Here is a 22,996-nt window from a genome sequence, read left to right on the forward strand (position 1 = left end):
GTAAATAAGTTATAGCAGTTTTTTTATATATAATTTTACCAAAAAAATAGCCTGTTTTCGCTTAATCATTATTGGGTATTGTGTGTAAATTGATGAGGAAAATGTTTTATTTAATCATTTTTATTTATTTTATTTTTTATTTTATTTTTTGAATTTTACCCCTTTTTCTCCACAATTTCGTGGTATCCAACTGTTTAGTAGCTACTATCTTGTCTCATCGCTACAACTCCCGTACGGGCTCGGGAGAGACTAAGGTTGAAAGTCATGCGTCCTCCGATACACAACCCAACCAAGCCGCACTGCTTCTTAACACAGCGCCATCCAACCCGGAAGCCAGCCGCACCAATGTGTCGGAGGAAACACCGTACACCTGGCAACCTTGGTTAGCGCGCACTGCGCCTGGCCAGCCACAGGACTCGCTGGTGCGCGATTAGACAAGGATTTCCCTACCGGCCAAACCCTCCCTAACCCGGACGACGCTAGACCAATTGTGCGTTGCCCCACGGACCTCCCGGTCGCGTCCGGTTACGACAGAGCCTGGGCGCGAACCCAGAGTCTCTGGTGGCACAGCTAGCGCTGCTGTGCGTATTTAATCAATTTTAGAATAAGGCTGTAACGTAACAAAATGTGGAAAAACTCAAGGGGTCTGAATACCTTCTGAATGCACTGTAAATGTCACTGGTATCCCACTGCGCCCGGCTAGTGGGTAAGGCCTCTCTTGTGTGTGACATTGTTCTATTGACGTGGTAACACACACACACTCACATTTTTGCAGTTATGGGGTTAATGCTTTCTCTTTCTGGTGTCAAGTGTTTGATGGCAGTGTGTGTCAGTCCGATATCTCTTGTTTTATCCCGAGAAGGGGAGGGACAGCAGTAGAGATAGGAATGTTTATGCCGGGGCTGTTATTGTTATTCTGAGACATTTTAAGAACAAATTATTTCCAATGAAAACACAGGGACGATTTACGATGTGACGCAAGTTACAACAAGTCTCTGAATGATGTTAAATGATTGATCCGCCACTCTTGCGCTCTCTTTCTCTCTCTCCTCTCACCCTCTTTCTCCTTCCCCCTCTCCCACTGTTTGAGTGTTATTGTGTCTGGTTCTTAGGGATTGGCAAATTGACACATCATAAAGAAAAATAGAGCTGTTTTTCTAACAAGTATGTGTACACGGTATGAGTGACAATTAAAACAAGACAGGACTAGAGAGAGAGGCTACCTGAGGACACAGAGATGTAAAGGGACATATATATATACATACATACATACACGCATACATACATATATACACATACATACATACATACATACAGTAAAAGGCCTAAATAATTTAGCATAGATGTGTTGTAACAGTGGGCTATATAAGGAGATGTTTAAATTTAAGATGCAATGTATCCCGAACCTTGCAGGGAAGAATAACCTATTATGTTCTTCCAGAATATGACCTCAATGTCCTTAAAGTGTCATCTTCCAGAGTAGCCTACAACCTCAATGTCTACTCCCATGTTGTGTTCTAACAGTATGCTATCGGAGGAGATGGGCAATTCCAAGATGCTGTGACTCACTTTTTCACTTTAAAATGGATGCCAAGTAAAAACTATTGATTGCAAAGTTTAACAAACCATGCCCATATATACAGAAGTCTACTTTTAACAATGGTCACTGAACATTTGACTAAAACACATGTATTCAAGGAACAGTGCAGATGCCAAGTCTGGGAACAGAGTGACAGTAAGATCTCCCTCAGATTATGTGATCACGGGTTCCAAAAACGATTTGAAATATCGGTTCTGAATTCAAATTCAAAGATGTCTGCACAAAGAATGGGACACCTTGAGTTTGAAATAAATCTATGTTGGTTATTGAACTACTGTAAGGGAAGTGGATCAACACTTGTTAACAGAATGACATCATGGGTGCTAATTATGAAGAATGTCACGCTCTTCATAGTGATGTATCCTGAATAGGTACACAACATTAGAACATTTTAATATCCTCCTTTGCATGCTTGGGTATTATTTTACACACAGGCTATTACTGTAATGAGTTCTGCTCCCAAAGAAGACCAACTTTGGTTGTTCCAGACCGGACCAAATCTGTACCTATTTTTCACCGGTTTGGACAGCACTACTACTGTACACTACTGTACACTACTGTGCTCTACTGTACACTACTGTACACTACTGTGCTCTACTGTACACTACTGTGCTCTACTGTACACTACTGTACACTACTGTGCTCTACTGTACACTACTGTACACTACTGTGCTCTACTGTACACTACTGTGCTCTACTGTACACTACTGTGCTCTACTGTACACTACTGTGCTCTACTGTACACTACTGTGCTCTACTGTACACTACTGTGCTCTACTGTACACTACTGTGCTCTACTGTGCTCTCTGTAACTGCGGTTGTGACTACTATGATTTCCCATTGTGGCCAATTCAATTGAAGTAATTCTGTTATATTTTTTTGGGTCACTCTGTTACCGATTTGTGACATGTTTTAATTACTTAATAATTCATGAACAAAAATGTTTTGCAAAAAACCCCACAAATGAATTGGTATATCTACTTTTACTTGTTACTTTTGTGAACTTTCATTTTCCTCCCTCATGAGGGAGAGAAATGAGAGAATATCTAAAAGATATGGGCTTTTTGGTATCAGAATGACAAGACACTAGGCAGTATTTCTTAAACTTACAGAAGGCTAATCATTTCTGCAAAACGAAATATAAATACTTTAACATTATTGCGTTTCTAATACCTTTGAAGACTTTTTCTAATGAATGTTTTTTAAGACCCCTTTTCCATCTGTGTGAACAGATATCAAAGCCTTTACTTTTTACACATTTTTAAGGTTGAAAATGGTTGAAAAACGTATCTATGCCTTCATTTCCCAAAAAATATACTCTTAGCTTTCATTTGACACCAAATATGATATGCTCCTATAAACAAATATGTTGATGCTCATGGGTCCTTTTACATGGAAATGACAAGATGCATTTTACATTGATGATTTCAATGTATTCTGAAACTCAAGTGTTCTTTCTGAGGATGACAGGGATGTACTGTATCTTATGTTCTTTCTGAGGATGACAGGGATGTACTGTATCTTATGTTCTTTCTGAGGATGACAGGGATGTACTGTATCTTATGTTCTTTCTGAGGATGACAGGGATGTACTGTATCTTATGTTCTTTCTGAGGATGACAGGGATGTACTGTATCTTATGTTCTTTCTGAGGATGACAGGGATGTACTGTATCTTATGTTCTTTATGAGGATGACAGGGATGTACTGTATCTTATGTTCTTTCTGAGGATGACAGGGATGTACTGTATCTTATGTTCTTTCTGAGGATGACAGGGATGTACTGTATCTTATGTTCTTTCTGAGGATGACAGGGATGTACTGTATCTTATGTTCTTTCTGAGGATGACAGGGATGTACTGTATCTTATGTTCTTTCTGAGGATGACAGGGATGTACTGTATCTTATGTTCTTTCTGAGGATGACAGGGATGTACTGTATCTTATGTTCTTTCTGAGGATGACAGGGATGTACTGTATCTTATGTTCTTTCTGAGGATGACAGGGATGTACTGTATCTTATGTTCTTTCTGAGGATGACAGGGATGTACTGTATCTTATGTTCTTTCTGAGGATGACAGGGATGTACTGTATCTTATGTTCTTTATGAGGATGACAGGGATGTACTGTATCTTATGTTCTTTCTGAGGATGACAGGGATGTACTGTATCTTATGTTCTTTCTGAGGATGACAGGGATGTACTGTATCTTATGTTCTTTCTGAGGATGACAGGGATGTACTGTATCTTATGTTCTTTCTGAGGATGACAGGGATGTACTGTATCTTATGTTCTTTCTGAGGATGACAGGGATGTACTGTATCTTATGTTCTTTCTGAGGATGACAGGGATGTACTGTATCTTATGTTCTTTCTGAGGATGACAGGGATGTACTGTATCTTATGTTCTTTATGAGGATGACAGGGATGTACTGTATCTTATGTTCTTTCTGAGGATGACAGGGATGTACTGTATCTTATGTTCTTTCTGAGGATGACAGGGATGTACTGTATCTTATGTTCTTTCTGAGGATGACAGGGATGTACTGTATCTTATGTTCTTTCTGAGGATGACAGGGATGTACTGTATCTTATGTTCTTTCTGAGGATGACAGGGATGTACTGTATCTTATGTTCTTTCTGAGGATGACAGGGATGTACTGTATCTTATGTTCTTTCTGAGGATGACAGGGATGTACTGTATCTTATGTTCTTTCTGAGGATGACAGGGATATACTGTATCTTATGTTCTTTCTGAGGATGACAGGGATGTACTGTATCTTATGTTCTTTCTGAGGATGACAGGGATGTGAAACAAATAGTGTAAAATGTGTTCACTGTCCTGCTCTCATGCTGGTATACGTTTTTCAAAATACTAATTTGCGTTATCAGAGGAGTCCGTTGAATTGAATTTTGATGATGTGGTTGTGATGCAGCTCTCCAACCGGGTTGGGTTCACTTCCTTTTCAATTCAATCAATTCAGGAAGTAAACTGAGATTCCAATTTCAATATAACCCTGCTCTCCAACATCTGCCAGGTCTCTGGTCGTAGGACTGAGGACCATACTGTGTGTTACCTACCAGTGTGCGTCCATTTTCCAGCTCGTCATGGTCTTGTTGTTCTAGATTGTTCATATAGTCTCTGGGCATCAGGGCCTGTATTGGGTTGCTGTTTGTTATATGTGATAGGGAGAAACATAGGCCTTTGGAGGTATGTGAAGAGAAAGCATAACAGTTTAAAGATATTTCATATTTATGCATCTATCAAGACACAGTCAGTCTGTGCTCTGAAATGTGTATTCCAACCGTCCGTGTGTCCCAGACCCTGGTCGACACGTATCCTGTACATTACAAACCTTTTTAACCTTTAGCTCTATTTTCTTACTTTTTTGACCGTCTGAATATTTGCTTTGTGGCCGGTGGACCCCCAATGCTGACAGAGCTTGGCTGAGTGCCTGGACCTAGAACAATATCAGCCAAGGGGGGTTGGTGAGAGCGAGGAGCCTGGCCAGACACAAACTCACACACAGGAACGTCTGCGCCCTGCCTTACATAATGACAGAGTGTGGAGGCATTAAGGCAATTTGTTTGATTTAAGTTGTCAAGGCAGGCTGGACCCTGTCCCTTTCAGCTGGTTTTGATACCCAGGCTCATGTGTGTTTTCATTCTGCATACCTCCTCTGTGAAATAAAAACCAGAGGAATGGACAGGCTCACACAGAGTGGGATCTCATCTCGGCTAGGGAGGCCAGAGAGAAGGGGGATGGGGAGTGACAGAGGCTAGGGCTACACAGAGGAGGGTGGGAGGGCGAGGAGGAAGTGTAGGAGGAAGAATGAGGAGGGTAGGAGGCAGAGATCAGAGGAGGGGTGTGAGGAGGAATGAGAATATAAAGGAAGATGAGAGGGTGGAAAGGAGGGAGAGCGTAACAAAAAGCAGTAAAGAAGGGTATAATGTAAAGGGAAGTGGGTGTCTCTGTGAGAGCAGGGATTACTGTGGGTGGGTGGGGGCGGGCGTTAGCTGCCTAGATAGTGAGTGGCCTTACACTCTCACACCCATGGTTCTGTTTAACGGTTCATTTAGAGAAAGAGAAACAGCTCCTTTTCCCCCCTCTGTCCTCTGCTCGGTTCTGCTTGGTCTAACTGCCTGCTAGTGTAGGGTCTTGTTTCACACACCAGCTGTAGACAACACAGTGGGAGAAAGCACGTATGACTTGGCCGGGTGTGTAGATGAATACACATATTGCTAGTAGTTGGTGTGCGTGCATGCAAGCTTGTGGGCAGTGTGTGGAACGTTATTGAAAACGTCTAAAAGAGTGAGTGGTGCGTCAGGGTTAGTTAGACTGAGCTCTGGGGAACAGAGGAGTTGAATAGAAAGTGATCAAAACCAATGTGTGTGTTCACTAGTTCAGCTCTTCATCCCAGAGCTCTGCAGCAGCAGTTAGGAAGCAGTAAACTGTTGATCTGTTTCAGCTGTGCAGAATGTGTGTTTACAGTAAACTGTTGATCTGTTTCAGCTGTGCAGAACGTGTGTTCACAGTAAACTGTTGATCTGTTTCAGCTGTGCAGAACGTGTGTTCACAGTAAACTGTTGATCCGTTTCAGCTGTGCAGAACGTGTGTTCACAGTAAACTGTTGATCCGTTTCAGCTGTGCAGAACGTGTGTTCACAGTAAACTGTTGATCCGTTTCAGCTGTGCAGAACGTGTGTTTACCGTAAACTGTTGATCTGTTTCAGCTGTGCAGAACGTGTGTTCACAGTAAACTGTTGATCCGTTTCAGCTGTGCAGAACGTGTGTTCACAGTAAACTGTTGATCTATTTCAGCTGTGCAGAACGTGTGTTCACAGTAAACTGTTGATCTGTTTCAGCTGTGCAGAACGTGTGTTCACAGTAAACTGTTGATCCGTTTCAGCTGTGCAGAACGTGTGTTCACAGTAAACTGTTGATCCGTTTCAGCTGTGCAGAACGTGTGTTCACAGTAAACTGTTGATCCGTTTCAGCTGTGCAGAACGTGTGTTCACAGTAAACTGTTGATCTGTTTCAGCTGTGCAGAACGTGTGTTCACAGTAAACTGTTGATCCGTTTCAGCTGTGCAGAACGTGTGTTCACAGTAAACTGTTGATCCGTTTCAGCTGTGCAGAACGTGTGTTCACAGTAAACTGTTGATCCGTTTCAGCTGTGCAGAACGTGTGTTCACAGTAAACTGTTGATCCGTTTCAGCTGTGCAGAACGTGTGTTCACAGTAAACTGTTGATCCGTTTCAGCTGTGCAGAACGTGTGTTCACAGTAAACTGTTGATCCGTTTCAGCTGTGCAGAACGTGTGTTCACAGTAAACTGTTGATCCGTTTCAGCTGTGCAGAACGTGTGTTCACAGTAAACTGTTGATCCGTTTCAGCTGTGCAGAACGTGTGTTCACAGTAAACTGTTGATCCGTTTCAGCTATGCAGAACGTGTGTTCACAGTAAACTGTTGATCTGTTTCAGCTGTGCAGAACGTGTGTTCACAGTAAACTGTTGATCCGTTTCAGCTGTGCAGAACGTGTGTTCACAGTAAACTGTTGATCCGTTTCAGCTGTGCAGAACGTGTGTTCACAGTAAACTGTTGATCTGTTTCAGCTGTGCAGAACGTGTGTTCACAGTAAACTGTTGATCTGTTTCAGCTGTGCAGAACGTGTGTTCACAGTAAACTGTTGATCTGTTTCAGCTGTGCAGAACGTGTGTTCACAGTAAACTGTTGATCCGTTTCAGCTGTGCAGAACGTGTGTTCACAGTAAACTGTTGATCCGTTTCAGCTGTGCAGAACGTGTGTTCACAGTAAACTGTTGATCCGTTTCAGCTGTGCAGAACGTGTGTTCACAGTAAACTGTTGATCTGTTTCAGCTGTGCAGAACGTGTGTTCACAGTAAACTGTTGATCTGTTTCAGCTGTGCAGAACGTGTGTTCACAGTAAACTGTTGATCCGTTTCAGCTGTGCAGAACGTGTGTTCACAGTAAACTGTTGATCCGTTTCAGCTGTGCAGAACGTGTGTTCACAGTAAACTGTTGATCTGTTTCAGCTGTGCAGAACGTGTGTTCACAGTAAACTGTTGATCTGTTTCAGCTGTGCAGAACGTGTGTTCACAGTAAACTGTTGATCCGTTTCAGCTGTGCAGAACGTGTGTTCACAGTAAACTGTTGATCTGTTTCAGCTGTGCAGAACGTGTGTTCACAGTAAACTGTTGATCCGTTTCAGCTGTGCAGAACGTGTGTTCACAGTAAACTGTTGATCCGTTTCAGCTGTGCAGAACGTGTGTTCACAGTAAACTGTTGATCCGTTTCAGCTGTGCAGAACGTGTGTTCACAGTAAACTGTTGATCCGTTTCAGCTGTGCAGAACGTGTGTTCACAGTAAACTGTTGATCTGTTTCAGCTGTGCAGAACGTGTGTTCACAGTAAACTGTTGATCTGTTTCAGCTGTGCAGAACGTGTGTTCACAGTAAACTGTTGATCCGTTTCAGCTGTGCAGAACGTGTGTTCACAGTAAACTGTTGATCCGTTTCAGCTGTGCAGAACGTGTGTTCACAGTAAACTGTTGATCTGTTTCAGCTGTGCAGAACGTGTGTTCACAGTAAACTGTTGATCTGTTTCAGCTGTGCAGAACGTGTGTTCACAGTAAACTGTTGATCCGTTTCAGCTGTGCAGAACGTGTGTTCACAGTAAACTGTTGATCTGTTTTAGCTGTGCAGAGCGTGTGTTCACAGTAAACTGTTGATCCGTTTCAGCTGTGCAGAACGTGTGTTCACAGTAAACTGTTGATCCGTTTCAGCTGTGCAGAACGTGTGTTCACAGTAAACTGTTGATCCGTTTCAGCTGTGCAGAACGTGTGTTCACAGTAAACTGTTGATCCGTTTCAGCTGTGCAGAACGTGTGTTTACAGTAAACCGCTGATGCGTTTCCGCTGGGCAGACCGTATGTTTACAGTAAACCGCTGATGCGTTTCCGCTGGGCAGACAGTGTGTTTACAGTAAACCGCTGATGCGTTTCAGCTGGGCAGACAGTGTGTTCACAGTAAACCGCTGATGCGTTTCAGCTGGGCAGACAGTGTGTTCACAGTAAACCACTGATGCTTTTCAGCTGGGCAGACAGTGTGTTCACAGTAAACCGCTGATGCGTTTCAGCTGGGCAGACAGTGTGTTCACAGTAAACCACTGATGCGTTTCAGCTGGGCAGACAGTGTGTTCACAGTAAACCACTGATGCGTTTCAGCTGGGCAGACAGTGTGTTCACAGTAAACCACTGATGCGTTTCAGCTGGGCAGACAGTGTGTTCACAGTAAACCGCTGATGCGTTTCAGCTGGGCAGACAGTGTGTTCACAGTAAACCACTGATGCGTTTCAGCTGGGCAGACAGTGTGTTCACAGTAAACCACTGATGCGTTTCAGCTGGGCAGACAGTGTGTTCACAGTAAACCACTGATGCGTTTCAGCTGGGCAGACAGTGTGTTCACAGTAAACCGCTGATGCGTTTCAGCTGGGCAGACAGTGTGTTCACAGTAAACCACTGATGCGTTTCAGCTGGGCAGACAGTGTGTTCACAGTAAACCACTGATGCGTTTCAGCTGGGCAGACAGTGTGTTCACAGTAAACCGCTGATGCGTTTCAGCTGGGCAGACAGTGTGTTCACAGTAAACCACTGATGCGTTTCAGCTGGGCAGACAGTGTGTTCACAGTAAACCACTGATGCGTTTCAGCTAGGCAGACAGTGTGTTCACAGTAAACCACTGATGCGTCTCAGCTGGGCAGACAGTGTGTTCACAGTAAACCGTTGATCCGTCTCAGCTGGGCAGACAGTGTGTTCACAGTAAACCACTGATGCGTTTCCGCTGGGCAGACAGTGGTCCAACCGCATGGTCCAGGTGTGTCAACCATGACCAGCTTGGCTTCACACGGTTAAACGTGATCTGGTCCTCAAACGGTCTTGTCAGACACTCTCCAGACTACCCCCTAAACGTTTTCAACTTCTTGGTCCGTTGAGCTGGAGCAGAACAATTGTTGCTAACTAAGGGGATTCTTTAACAGTAGTATGACTTCCATCTGTATTGATGTGAATATTTTCTCTCCTACTCAGATCTCCTTTGAGCTGGCTGAGTACACAGCTAATGTGGACGGTGTTGGTACCCTGCGTCTGCTGGACGCTATAAAGACGTGTGGTCTGACCAACAGTGTCAAGTTCTACCAGGCCTCTACTAGTGAACTCTATGGGAAGGTACAGGAGATCCCTCAGAAGGAGACCACGCCGTTCTACCCCCGCTCACCTTACGGTAAAAACACACACACACATACACACACACACACACACACACACACACACACACACGTCTCTACTTGGAGTACATTTAGACGTATTTCATATGAACGCCCTTTGAAGGTTCTATGCCCTGGCACTGCTCTTCAAAAGGTGTGTGTGTGTACAGAGAGGGCTTCAGAGTTGGCGCTCCCTACACACCTCCCCAGGCTAAACGTCTGAAGACTGAGTGGGTCTCACTTTAACAAAGACACCTTTATGCCCAGCTCATACATACACACACACACACACACACACACACACACACACACACACACACACACACACACACACACACGCGTCTTGTGTGTCAGTGTGATATCAGGTTTCATGTTCTGTGTTGTCTAAATGTTCTCCTCTCTGACACATTCCCTGCCTGCCTGTCTGGCAACACCTGATTTGACTGTATGGGAGTGATGGGAGTCAGCATACCATAATAACCAGGACTGGGAGGGGGCATGGTGTAACCATAGTGACCTCCCTTCTCCTCCTGTCCATTTTAGTGTACTGACCCTGTGACTTAATCAACCAGCAGTGCTCCTCCTTATTTCCCTCCCTCCCTGAGTCTTTGGCATTTCTCTCTCTCTCTCCCCTCCCTCCCTGAGTCTGTGGCATCTCTCTCTTCTCTCTCCTTCCTCCCCTCTCTTTTCTCTCTCATTCCTCCCCTCCTTCCCTGAGTCTGTGACATCTCTCTCTCTCTCTTCTCTCTCATTCCTCCCCTAACCTCCCTGAGTCTGTGGCATCTCTCTCTCTTCTCTCTCCTTCCTCCCCTCATTCCCTGAGTCTGTGGCATTTCTCTCTCTCTCTCCTCTCTCCTTCCTCCCCTCCTTCCCTGAGTCTGTGGCTTCTCTCTCCTTCCTCCCCTCTCTTTTCTCTCTCATTCCTCCCCTCCTTCCCTGAGTCTGTGGCATCTCTCTCTCTCTCTCCTCTCTCATTCCTCCCCTAACCTCCCTGAGTCTGTGGCATCTCTCTCTCTCTTCTCTCTCATTCCTCCCCTAACCCCCCTGAGTCTGTGGCATCTCTCTCTCTCTTCTCTCTCATTCCTCCCCTAACCTCCCTGAGTCTGTGGCATCTCTCTCTCTCTTCTCTCTCATTCCTCCCCTAACCTCCCTGAGTCTGTGGCATCTCTCTCTCTCTTCTCTCTCATTCCTCCCCTAACCTCCCTGAGTCTGTGGTATCTCTCTCTCTCTCTCTCTTCTCTCTCATTCCTCCCCTAACCTACCTGAGTCTGTGGTATCTCTCTCTCTCTCTCTCCTCTCTCCTTCCTCCCCCCATGAGTGTGAGGCATCTCTCTCTCTTCTCTCGCCTTCCTCCCCTAACCTCCCTGAGTCTGTGGCATCTCTCTCTCTTCTCTCTCATTCCTCCCCTAACCTCCCTGAGTCTGTGGTATCTCTCTCTCTCTCTCTCCTCTCTCCTTCCTCACCCCATGAGTGCGAGGATCTCTCTCTCTTCTCTCTCCTTCCTCCCATCCCCCCCTGAGTCTGTGGCATCTCTCTCTCTTCTCTCTCCTTCCTCCCATCCCCCCCTGAGTCTGTGGCATCTCTCTCTCTCTCTCTCTTCTCTCTCCTTCCTCCCCTCCCTCCCTGAGTCTGTGGCATCTCTCTCTCTCTTCTCTCTCCTTCCTCCCCTCCCTCCCCGAGTCTGTGGCATCGCTCTCATCAGTGGAGGAGAGAGTGAGAGTGCAAGGTTGGAGAGGAAGGTAGGAAGGAGATGAAAAGAGTAAGGAGAGCAAGGAAAGAAGGATGAAAACTGAGAGGTTATTATTCTTGTGCCTGCTTCTACTCATCATTAGAAAGCAGAAACTATCTGTGTACAGCACCACTGTACTCTGCTCTCAAATATTATGACTTGACTCTCTCTCTCTTCCTCACTCTTTCCCTTTCTCCCTCTTTCCCTTTCTCGCTCTCTCTCTCTTTCTCTCGCTCTCTCTTTCTCTCTCTCTTTCTCTCGCTCTCTCTTTCTCGCTCTCTCTTTCTCGCTCTCTCTTTCTCGCGCTCTCTTTCTCGCATTCTCTTTCTCGCATTCTCTTTCTCGCACTCTCTTTCTCGCTCTCTCTTTCTCGCTCTCTCTTTCTCGCTCTCTCTTTCTCGCTCTCTCTTTCTCGCTCTCTCTTTCTCGCTCTCTCTTTCTCGCACTCTCTTTCTCGCACTCTCTTTCTCGCACTCTCTTTCTCGCACTCTCTTTCTCGCACTCTCTTTCTCTCACTCTCTTTCTCTCACTCTCTTTCTCTCACTCTCTTTCTCGCGCTCTTTCGCTCTCTTTCTCTCTCTCTCTTTCTCTCTCTCTCTTTCTCTCTCGCTCTCTCTCTCTTTCTCTCTCTCTCCCTCTTTCTCTCGCTCTCCCTCGCTCTCTTTCTCTCTCTCGCTCTCTTTCTCTCTTTCTCTTTCTCTCGCTCTCTCTCTCTCTTTCTCGCTCTCCCTTTCTCGCTCTCTCCCTCGCTCTCTCTCGCTCTTTCTCTCGCTCTTTCTCTCGCTCTTTCTCTCGCTCGTGCTCTCGCTCTCGCTCGCTCTCTTTCTCGCTCGCTCTCTTTCTCGCTCGCTCTCTTTCTCGCTCGCTCTCTTTCTCGCTCGCTCTCGCTCGCTCGCTCTCTTTCTCGCTCGCTCTCGCTCGCTCGCTCTCTTTCTCGCTCGCTCTCTTTCTCACTCGCTCTCTGTCTCTCTCTCTCTCTCTCTCTTTCTCTCTCTCTCTCTCTCTTTCTCTCTCTCTCTCTCTCTCTCTCCATCAGGTGCTGCTAAGTTGTATGCTTATTGGATTGTGGTGAACTTCAGGGAGGCCTATAACCTGTTTGCTGTCAATGGGATCCTCTTCAACCACGAGAGCCCAAGAAGAGGTGAGCACTGTAGCACACCTCTATAATGTGCTAACTGCTGCAGTCATGTCTGCTATGGGTGAAGTTCATTCCTACTTTTTTTTCAGCCTCTTAAAAAATGTAATAATATGCGTTGAGGTCTGAGAGGTCCTGAGCGCTGGTTTAACCTGATTTACACACCAGTGTGACCTGAAATCAATACCACATGACTGAACACACACACACACACACACACTGCTGTGCCCAAGTCGTCTATTCAGGTGTTTATGATTTATCCCTAATGAAGTCCCCAGCCACGACCCTAGACAAAGGTCAGAGTTCAGCCAGTAAATCCTAATGTTTTAGAAGAGAGATGGTAGAAACTAGATGCTGCGGGAATGGGATATATAAGCTAGATTTCAGGGATTGGGTAAGAGACTCGTATGGCTGAATGGAGAGACCGACAGCAGACAGACAGAGAGATGGTTAGGAAGGGAAATAGATTGAGAGAGACGGACATGAAATCCACCAACACACAACCTACCCATATCTAGACAACAACCACACTGTCCCTTACCCCATCACCCCCTACCTACGGTGCCTTGCGAAAGTATTCGGCCCCCTTGAACTTTGCGACCTTTTGCCACATTTCAGGCTTCAAACATAAAGATATAAAACTGTATTTTTTTGTGAAGAATCAACAACAAGTGGGACACAATCATGAAGTGGAACGACATTTATTGGATATTTCAAACTTTTTTAACAAATCAAAAACTGAAAAATTGGGCGTGCAAAATTATGAGGTTGGATGGAGAGCCTTTGTGAACAGCAGTTTTCAGTTCTTTCCACAGATTCTCGATTGGATTCAGGTCTGGACTTTGACTTGGCCATTCTAACACCTGGATATGTTTATTTTTGAACCTTTCCATTGTAGATTTTGCTTTATGTTTTGGATCATTGTCTTGTTGGAAGACAAATCTCCGTCCCAGTCTCAGGTCTTTTGCAGACTCCATCAGGTTTTCTTCCAGAATGGTCCTGTATTTGTCTCCATCCATCTTCCCATCAATTTTAACCATCTTCCCTGTCCCTGCTGAAGAAAAGCAGGCCCAAACCATGATGCTACCACACTGTCCCTTAGCCCATCACCACCTACCTATATCTAGACAACAACCACACTGTCCCTTACCCCATCACCACCTACCTATATCTAGACAACAACCACACTGTCCCTTACCCCATCACCACCTACCCATATTTAGACAACAACCACACTGTCCCTTACCCCATCACCCTATCCATATCTAGACAACAACCACACTGTCCCTTACCCCATCAACCCCTACCTATATCTAGACAACAACCACACTGTCCCTTACCCCATCACCACCTACCTATATCTAGACAACAACCACACTGTCCCTTACCCCATCATCACCTACCTATATCTAGACAACAACCACACTGTCCCTTACCCCATCACCCCTACCTATATCTAGACAACAACGACTTCACTGTCCCTTACCCCATCACCCCCTACCTATATCTAGACAACAACCACACTGTCCCTTACCCCATCACCACCTACCTATATCTAGACAACAACCACACTGTCCCTTACCCCATCACCACCTACCTATATCTAGACAACAACCACACTGTCCCTTACCCCATCACCACCTACCTATATCTAGACAACAACCACACTGTCCCTTACCCCATCACCACCTACCTATATCTAGACAACAACCACACTGTCCCTTACCCCATCACCCTACCCATATTTAGACAACAACCACACTGTCCCTGACCCCATCACCCTACCCATATTTAGACAACAACCACACTGTCCCTTACCCCATCACCACCTACCTATATCTAGACAACAACCACACTGTCCCTTACCCCATCACCCTACCCATATTTAGACAACAACCACACTGTCCCTTACCCCATCACCCCCTACCTATATTTAGACAACAACCACACTGTCCCTTACCCCATCACCCCCTACCTATATCTAGACAACAACCACACTGTCCCTTACCCCATCACCCCCTACCTATATCTAGACAACAACCACACTGTCCCTTACCCCATCACCACCTACCTATATCTAGACAACAACCACACTGTCCCTTACCCCATCACCCTACCCATATTTAGACAACAACCAAACTGTCCCTTACCCCATCATCACCTACCTATATCTAGACAACAACCACACTGTCCCTTACCCCATCACCCTATCCATATCTAGACAACAACCACACTGTCCCTTACCCCATCACCCCCTACCTATATCTAGACAACAACCACACTGTCCCTTACCCCATAACCACCTACCTATATCTAGACAACAACCACACTGTCCCTTACCCCATCACCACCTACCTATATCTAGACAACAACCACACTGTCCCTTACCCCATCACCATTTACCTATATCTAGACAACAACCACACTGTCCCTTACCCCATCACCACCTACCTATATCTAGACAACAACCACACTGTCCCTTACCCCATCACCCCCTACCTATATCTAGACAACAACCACACTGTCCCTTACCCCATCACCCCCTACCCATATTTAGACAACAACCACACTGTCCCTTACCCCATCACCACCTACCTATATCTCGACAACAACCACACTGTCCCTTACCCCATCACCACCTACCTATATCTAGACAACAACCACACTGTCCCTTACCCCATCACCCCCTACCTATATCTAGACAACAACCACACTGTCCCTTACCCCATCACCACCTACCCATATTTCGACAACAACCACACTGTCCCTTACCCCATCACCCCCTACCTATATCTAGACAACAACCACACTGTCCCTTACCCCATCACCACCTACCTATATCTAGACAACAACCACACTGTCCCTTACCCCATCACCACCTACCTATATCTAGACAACAACCACACTGTCCCTTACCCCATCACCCCCTACCTATATTTAGACAACAACCACACTGTCCCTTACCCCATCACCACCTACCTATATCTAGACAACAACCACACTGTCCCTTACCCCATCACCCCCTACCTATATCTAGACAACAACCACACTGTCCCTTACCCCATCACCCCCTACCTATATTTAGACAACAACCACACTGTCTCTTACCCCATCACCCCCTACCTATATCTAGACAACAACCACACTGTCCCTTACCCCATCACCCCCTACCTATATCTAGACAACAACCACACTGTCCCTTACCCCATCACCCTACCCATATTTAGACAACAACCACACTGTCCCTTACCCCATCACCACCTACCTATATCTCGACAACAACCACACTGTCCCTTACCCCATCACCACCTACCTATATCTAGACAACAACAACACTCTCCCTTACCCCATCACCCTATCCATATCTAGACAACAACCACACTGTCCCTTACCCCATCACCACCTACCTATATCTAGACAACAACCACACTGTCCCTTACCCCATCACCCTACCCATATTTAGACAACAACCACACTGTCCCTTACCCCATCACCACCTACCTATATCTCGACAACAACCACACTGTCCCTTACCCCATCACCACCTACCTATATCTAGACAACAACAACACTCTCCCTTACCCCATCACCCTATCCATATCTAGACAACAACCACACTGTCCCTTACCCCATCACCACCTACCTATATCTAGACAACAACCACACTGTCCCTTACCCCATCACCCTACCCATATTTAGACAACAACCACACTGTCCCTTACCCCATCACCACCTACCTATATCTAGACAACAACCACACTGTCCCTTACCCCATCACCACCTACCTATATCTAGACAACAACAACACTCTCCCTTACCCCATCACCCTATCCATATCTAGACAACAACCACACTGTCCCTTACCCCATCACCCCCTACCTATATCTAGACAACAACCACACTGTCCCTTACCCCATCACCCTATCCATATCTAGACAACAACCACACTGTCCCTTACCCCATCACCACCTACCTATATCTAGACAACAACCACACTGTCCCTTACCCCATCACCCTATCCATATCTAGACAACAACCACACTGTCCCTTACCCCATCACCCCCTACCTATATCTAGACAACAACCACACTGTCCCTTACCCCATCACCACCTACCTATATCTAGACAACAACCACACTGTCCCTTACCCCATCACCACCTACCTATATCTAGACAACAACCACACTGTCCCTTACCCCATCACCATTTACCTATATCTAGACAACAACCACACTATCCCTTAACCCATCACCACCTACCTATATCTAGACAACAACCACACTGTCCCTTACCCCATCACCACCTACCTATATCTAGACAACAACCACACTGTCCCTTACCCCATCACCACTTACCTATATCTTGACAACAACCACACTGTCCCTTACCCCATCACCATTTACCTATATATAGACAACAACCACACTGTCCCTTAACCCATCACCACCTACCTATATCTAGACAACAACCACACTGTCCCTTACCCCATCACCACCTACCTATATCTAGACAACAACCACACTGTCCCTTACCCCATCACCCCCTACCTATATCTAGACAACAACCACACTGTCCCTTACCCCATCACCCCCTACCTATATTTAGACAACAACCACACTGTCCCTGACCCCATCACCCTATCCATATCTAGACAACAACCACACTGTCCCTTACCCCATCACCCATCTACCTATATCTAGACAACAACCACACTGTCCCTTACCCCATCACCCCCTACCTATATCTAGACAACAACCACACTGTCCCTTACCCCATCACCACCTACCTATATCTGGACAACAACCACACTGTCCCTTACCCCATCACCCCCTACCTATATCTAGACAACAACCACACTGTCCCTTACCCCATCACCCCCTACCTATATCTAGACAACAACCACACTGTCCCTTACCCCATCACCCCCTACCTATATTTAGACAACAACCACACTGTCTCTTACCCCATCACCCCCTACCTATATCTAGACAACAACCACACTGTCCCTTACCCCATCACCACCTACCCATATTTCGACAACAACCACACTGTCCCTTTCCCCATCACCCCCTACCTATATCTAGACAACAACCACACTGTCCCTTACCCCATCACCACCTACCTATATCTAGACAACAACCACACTGTCCCTTACCCCATCACCACCTACCTATATCTAGACAACAACCACACTGTCCCTAACCCCATCACCCCACCTATATCTAGACAACAACCACACTGTCCCTTACCCCATCACCACCTACCTATATCTAGACAACAACCACACTGTCCCTTACCCCATCACCACCTACCTATATCTAGACAACAACCACACTGTCCCTTACCCCATCACCCCCTACCTATATTTAGACAACAACCACACTGTCCCTTACCCCATCACCACCTACCTATATCTAGACAACAACCACACTGTCCCTTACCCCATCACCACCTACCTATATCTAGACAACAACAACACTCTCCCTTACCCCATCACCCTATCCATATCTAGACAACAACCACACTGTCCCTTACCCCATCACCCCCTACCTATATCTAGACAACAACCACACTGTCCCTTACCCCATCACCCTATCCATATCTAGACAACAACCACACTGTCCCTTACCCCATCACCACCTACCTATATCTAGACAACAACCACACTGTCCCTTACCCCATCACCCTACCCATATTTAGACAACAACCACACTGTCCCTTACCCCATCACCACCTACCTATATCTAGACAACAACCACACTGTCCCTTACCCCATCACCACCTACCTATATCTAGACAACAACCACACTGTCCCTTACCCCATCACCACCTACCTATATCTAGACAACAACCACACTGTCCCTTACCCCATCACCACCTACCTATATCTAGACAACAACCACACTGTCCCTTACCCCATCACCACCTACCTATATCTAGACAACAACCACACTGTCCCTTACCCCATCACCCTATCCATATCTAGACAACAACCACACTGTCCCTTACCCCATCACCCCCTACCTATATCTAGACAACAACCACACTGTCCCTTACCCCATCACCACCTACCTATATCTAGACAACAACCACACTGTCCCTTACCCCATCACCACCTACCTATATCTAGACAACAACCACACTGTCCCTTACCCCATCACCCCCTACCTATATCTAGACAACAACCACACTGTCCCTTACCCCATCACCACCTACCTATATCTAGACAACAACCACACTGTCCCTTACCCCATCAACCCCTACCCATATCTAGACAACAACCACACTGTCCCTGACCCCATCACCACCTACCTATATCTAGACAACAACCACACTGTCCCTTACCCCATCAACCCCTACCCATATCTAGACAACAACCACACTGTCCCTGACCCCTTCTCCATCTTCTGGGCAGCTCTCGCATTATCTTTCCCCAGTTTCTCTTTCTCTTTTTCTCTCTCACCCTTCATCTCTCAATTCTCTCACTCTCTCTCTCTATCACAGCATTGTTACAGCAGTATGTTCTATCTTGCCCCCCCCACACGCACACACACACATACACTTTTACGTGGCGCTGCTGTGTTGTTTAACCCAGGGTGGCGTTTTGGTTGGCTGGCCCACTCTCTGTTTACCCAGAACCCCCGCCCGGTTCCTGTTACGACCCCGGCCATCGCACTGTGCGGGTTTTGGACTCCCCCTCTTTCACTACTCAGGAGAGGTGTGTGTGTGTGTGTGTGTGTGTGTCTAGGGGCAGGCGGGGGTTTGTGTGTGGCAGTACTGGTCATGACTCCAATCCCTCACGGCACATTTCCTTTATAAACTCATAAAATCCCTGGGAATTCAACAGGAAAAGGGGGAGTCTGATCTGAAGAAATGTGTGAAATAACAAAGAATATGAGAGAGAAGAAGAGAAGGCAGACAGAGGTCCGATAGTATTCTTAGTCATTATAGACTTGCAATGTCTATAATGAGTGGTGCAAAGCTGTGTTTCTGTATGTGTTTGTCCGTGTGTGGCTGTGTTTGATATTAAAAGGCCATTCATTACCTGCCTGCTGCCCTCCCTCTCCCCTCCCACTGGGTCATTAGTCACTAATGGAGCTGGGAGCTGATGATGTCATACGATTCTGTAGAAATGACATCACCGCCTCCTCCACCTCCACCCCCACATACAGGAAACACTTGTCCCAGCGTGCCACACGTGGCCTGGCGGAGGGTGTGTGTGCATTTGTGTGTGTCTATGAGTGTGAGTGTGTGTGTGAGGCTGACTGGCCCTGTCTGAGGGAGTTTTCCGGAATGACCCGGAACATTGAGTCCCATTGCTCCTGGCCTTTATCTGTCTAACTGGGCACCAGTCACACCACTGTTCTGGTCTGGTGTGGTGGCTGCTGGGAAAGGGCTGGACTGAAAGGATGACCTGACCACACACTCTCTTTCTCACCGCTGTCTCCAAGGTTTCCTTCTATCCTTCTTTCTTTCCTGTCGTTCTGATGAGGTTGCCACAGTTAACAAATAGCATCTCGCTCTCTTTCGCTCGCTCTCTCGCTCGCTCTCTCGCTCTCTCCATCTGTTCCTCCTTCGTTCCTTCGTGTCGTTGTGGTGAACAAAAAGCTCTGTCTGTTCCCAGGTCAGCTCCTAGCAAGGATGATGAGTTAATCCCAGTTGGAATTTATCTTCAGGATTTTCTTACCTCGTCTCTTAAACACCCGTCTGTTCCACCAATAAACATAGGATTCTTATTTTTCTGTTGTAGAAAGGTTCTGGAATCAGAACTCAGGACAGTTGAGAAAGGAAAATAACTTTTGGGCTAATCCAGCATGAACCAAAGCAAACAATGTATCAGACCGTATCTACCGTCCTGGACGGTTCACACTGCGGCTAGGTGGTTATAGCTCTAGAATGGTTAGCTTAGCCAGTTAGCCATAACAAACACAGACCCCCTGCTGATACGGTGTGGGGATTAGCATGCCGCACAAACAGTAAATGGACTCCATATTGGCCCTGTAATAAGATACACAGCAGCTTTACTGAGTAGCTCACACAGCGTAGATTAGGACCCTACAGGATCACTGACCAGAACTGAATTGCCTCATCTGTCAATAATCTCTCTGTAGGTTTCATTTGATGTCTGTCTGATGGGCTTTATACTAGTATAGGCTCTCAGGTATCAAGCCCTCGGCACACCTGCTGATTTAAATGTGCATGTTTGCAGTACAAAAGGTTGTATCAGAGTTCTGACCTCAGGCTTGAGGTCACTTCCCTCTGCTGTACTGTACTCTCGCTGTATGATAGTGGTGAGCGATTAGTGATATTCTAGGTCGTTTCGGTTCAATTATTTAAAAATAATCACGATTTCCGTTTCAACTATTTTATTTCAACATTAATTGCATTAACAATTAATGACATTTGCATGATTTTGGAGATTTTTTATGGAAATTTCAAAGCCCAAAATTGTGAACATTCAATTGAAAATATTCCATTGCCTCTGCCAGGTCCACGTTGGGTGGACATCAATAGAAGAACTATGAAAAGCAGTAGCAGCCAGCCGCACAACGTTCTCTCTGTGCTCTCAATACTGACCTGTCTTCAATCATCCTATTTAGCCAGGCTAGCCTGCCGAAGTGTGCTGCAGAGCTCTCTGACAATCATTTACTAGTTCTTCAAAGTAGATAAGGCATACTTTCACAAACGGTCTCTATGCCTCCATCAACATGATGTTGTGTACATTCCTCTCATCCAGTCTACAGTATAGATTACAGAATAATATACTGCCATGTTTAGGGGGGAAATCATATTGTAGAGATGTAATGGGATATATTTGGTGGTATTAAAGATGTTATTTTGTAAAGGTTATCTTTTGGAGGTGTTCATTCAAGAGGTTTTGTTGAGTGTATTCTTCCATCCTGCACCCTCACAGAGCGTAGCTTAGCCCTGCTCAGCGTGACTGAGCTGTTTCATTTTTCCTTCTCTCGTTCCATCTTTTCTGTTGAGAGAGGGCTGATAAAAGGAAGCCTAAACATGAGGTGAACTGTGGCCAGGTGAAGAGGAGAGAGACACCCCAGACGACAGGTGTTGAAAAGACTCTCTCCTTCCTCTCCCTCTTCCCCCTCTCCCCGTCCACCCTCCCTTCTCACTTGACCCAATGACTTTATCTCTCATCCCACCTCGAAGGCAGGGAAAGCGGGGCTGTGATGTCACTAGTCTCGCTCTCAGGTACATCTTCACTCATCACCACACCTGTGTTTATGTTGCCGGGCGGCTACGGTGACTAAGCATCTGGATGACTGAGGTGATGCTTTTAGCTGTACTAATGACACTCTGAGGTTACGAAACCTCTCACCCACCTTTCCCACCACCTCATCACTTCGGTTTTTTTCTGTGTTGATTGGTGTTGGATAATAGTTGAGGGGTGATGGGGTGTTTGGCCAGAAAGAATCGGACGTGATTGGCCAGAAAGAATCAGACGTTTTGAAGAGGAAAAACACTTAAGCTCTCTTGTTTTATGTTTTGTCTGTTGGTCAAACACATTGGTTAATCTCTCTGTTCTGTCAAGTGTGTTCTGTCACGCGAGAAACATGCCTCACTCACTCACTCACTCACTCACTCACTCACTCACCAAACCTCCACAAATCTGCTCTCTCACTCAATCTCATTGGATAGCAACTGAGAAGATTTAGGGAGTAGCTGACTCGCTCTCTTTCTCTCTCCGTCTCCAATATCCTTCATTGTTCACTCCCTTCCTTCCTTCCTTCCTGTTGAGTTGATTCTCTCAGGTGTGAACAAACACTGCGTTGGTGGAGAGAAAGAGAGGTTGACTTATTTTGGATGAAATGCAACTATTTTCTCCATTTTAAATGTGGATCCATCAGGACCTAAGTTGTGCAACGATGGCAGATGACTGCTGACAGTTCATTGGCCCTGTGTGTGTGTTCATGCGTGCGTACTGTACGTGCATGCCTGATGACCATCCAAGCAAGCAATGTTCAAAACCCTCAGCCAAACTGGGAAATTAGTCAGCTGCTCCAGTCATAATTCAGTATTGATATTGAGAAAATAAATATTGACCTAAAAATGTTGATAATTTATTCCCTGTTTTAGCTGTGTACGTAGTCGTACTGAGGTTAGTTAGGGGTAATAGAGGGTCGGCCCAAATCCCTACCTGTGCGGGGATGGGTGGGGGAATAGTAATGCTGGGGGAGGGCTTTCACATGGAATCTTTCACTAAGCCACTCACCCCCTGGGCCCTTGCTCCCTGACAGTAA

At 45.9% G+C, this 22,996-nt stretch overlaps 1 protein-coding gene across 2 annotated transcripts in view; it reads left to right on the forward strand.

Annotated features, from left to right (window-relative positions):
• The window catches only part of gmds (GDP-mannose 4,6-dehydratase), a 248,505-nt gene that overhangs the window by 67,088 nt on the left and 158,421 nt on the right, over positions 1–22,996 (forward strand). For both annotated transcript variants that reach the window (XM_036978542.2, XM_036978541.2), the window contains 2 exons: positions 9,698–9,890; positions 12,639–12,743. In XM_036978542.2, coding sequence (XP_036834437.1) covers positions 9,698–9,890; positions 12,639–12,743 — 298 coding nt within the window. The remainder of the gene's footprint in view (positions 1–9,697; positions 9,891–12,638; positions 12,744–22,996) is intronic.

Source organism: Oncorhynchus mykiss, chromosome 5, assembly GCF_057628025.1.
Source record: "Oncorhynchus mykiss isolate SJ-2025 chromosome 5, ASM5762802v1, whole genome shotgun sequence".
Classification (NCBI taxonomy): Eukaryota; Metazoa; Chordata; class Actinopteri; order Salmoniformes; family Salmonidae; genus Oncorhynchus; species Oncorhynchus mykiss.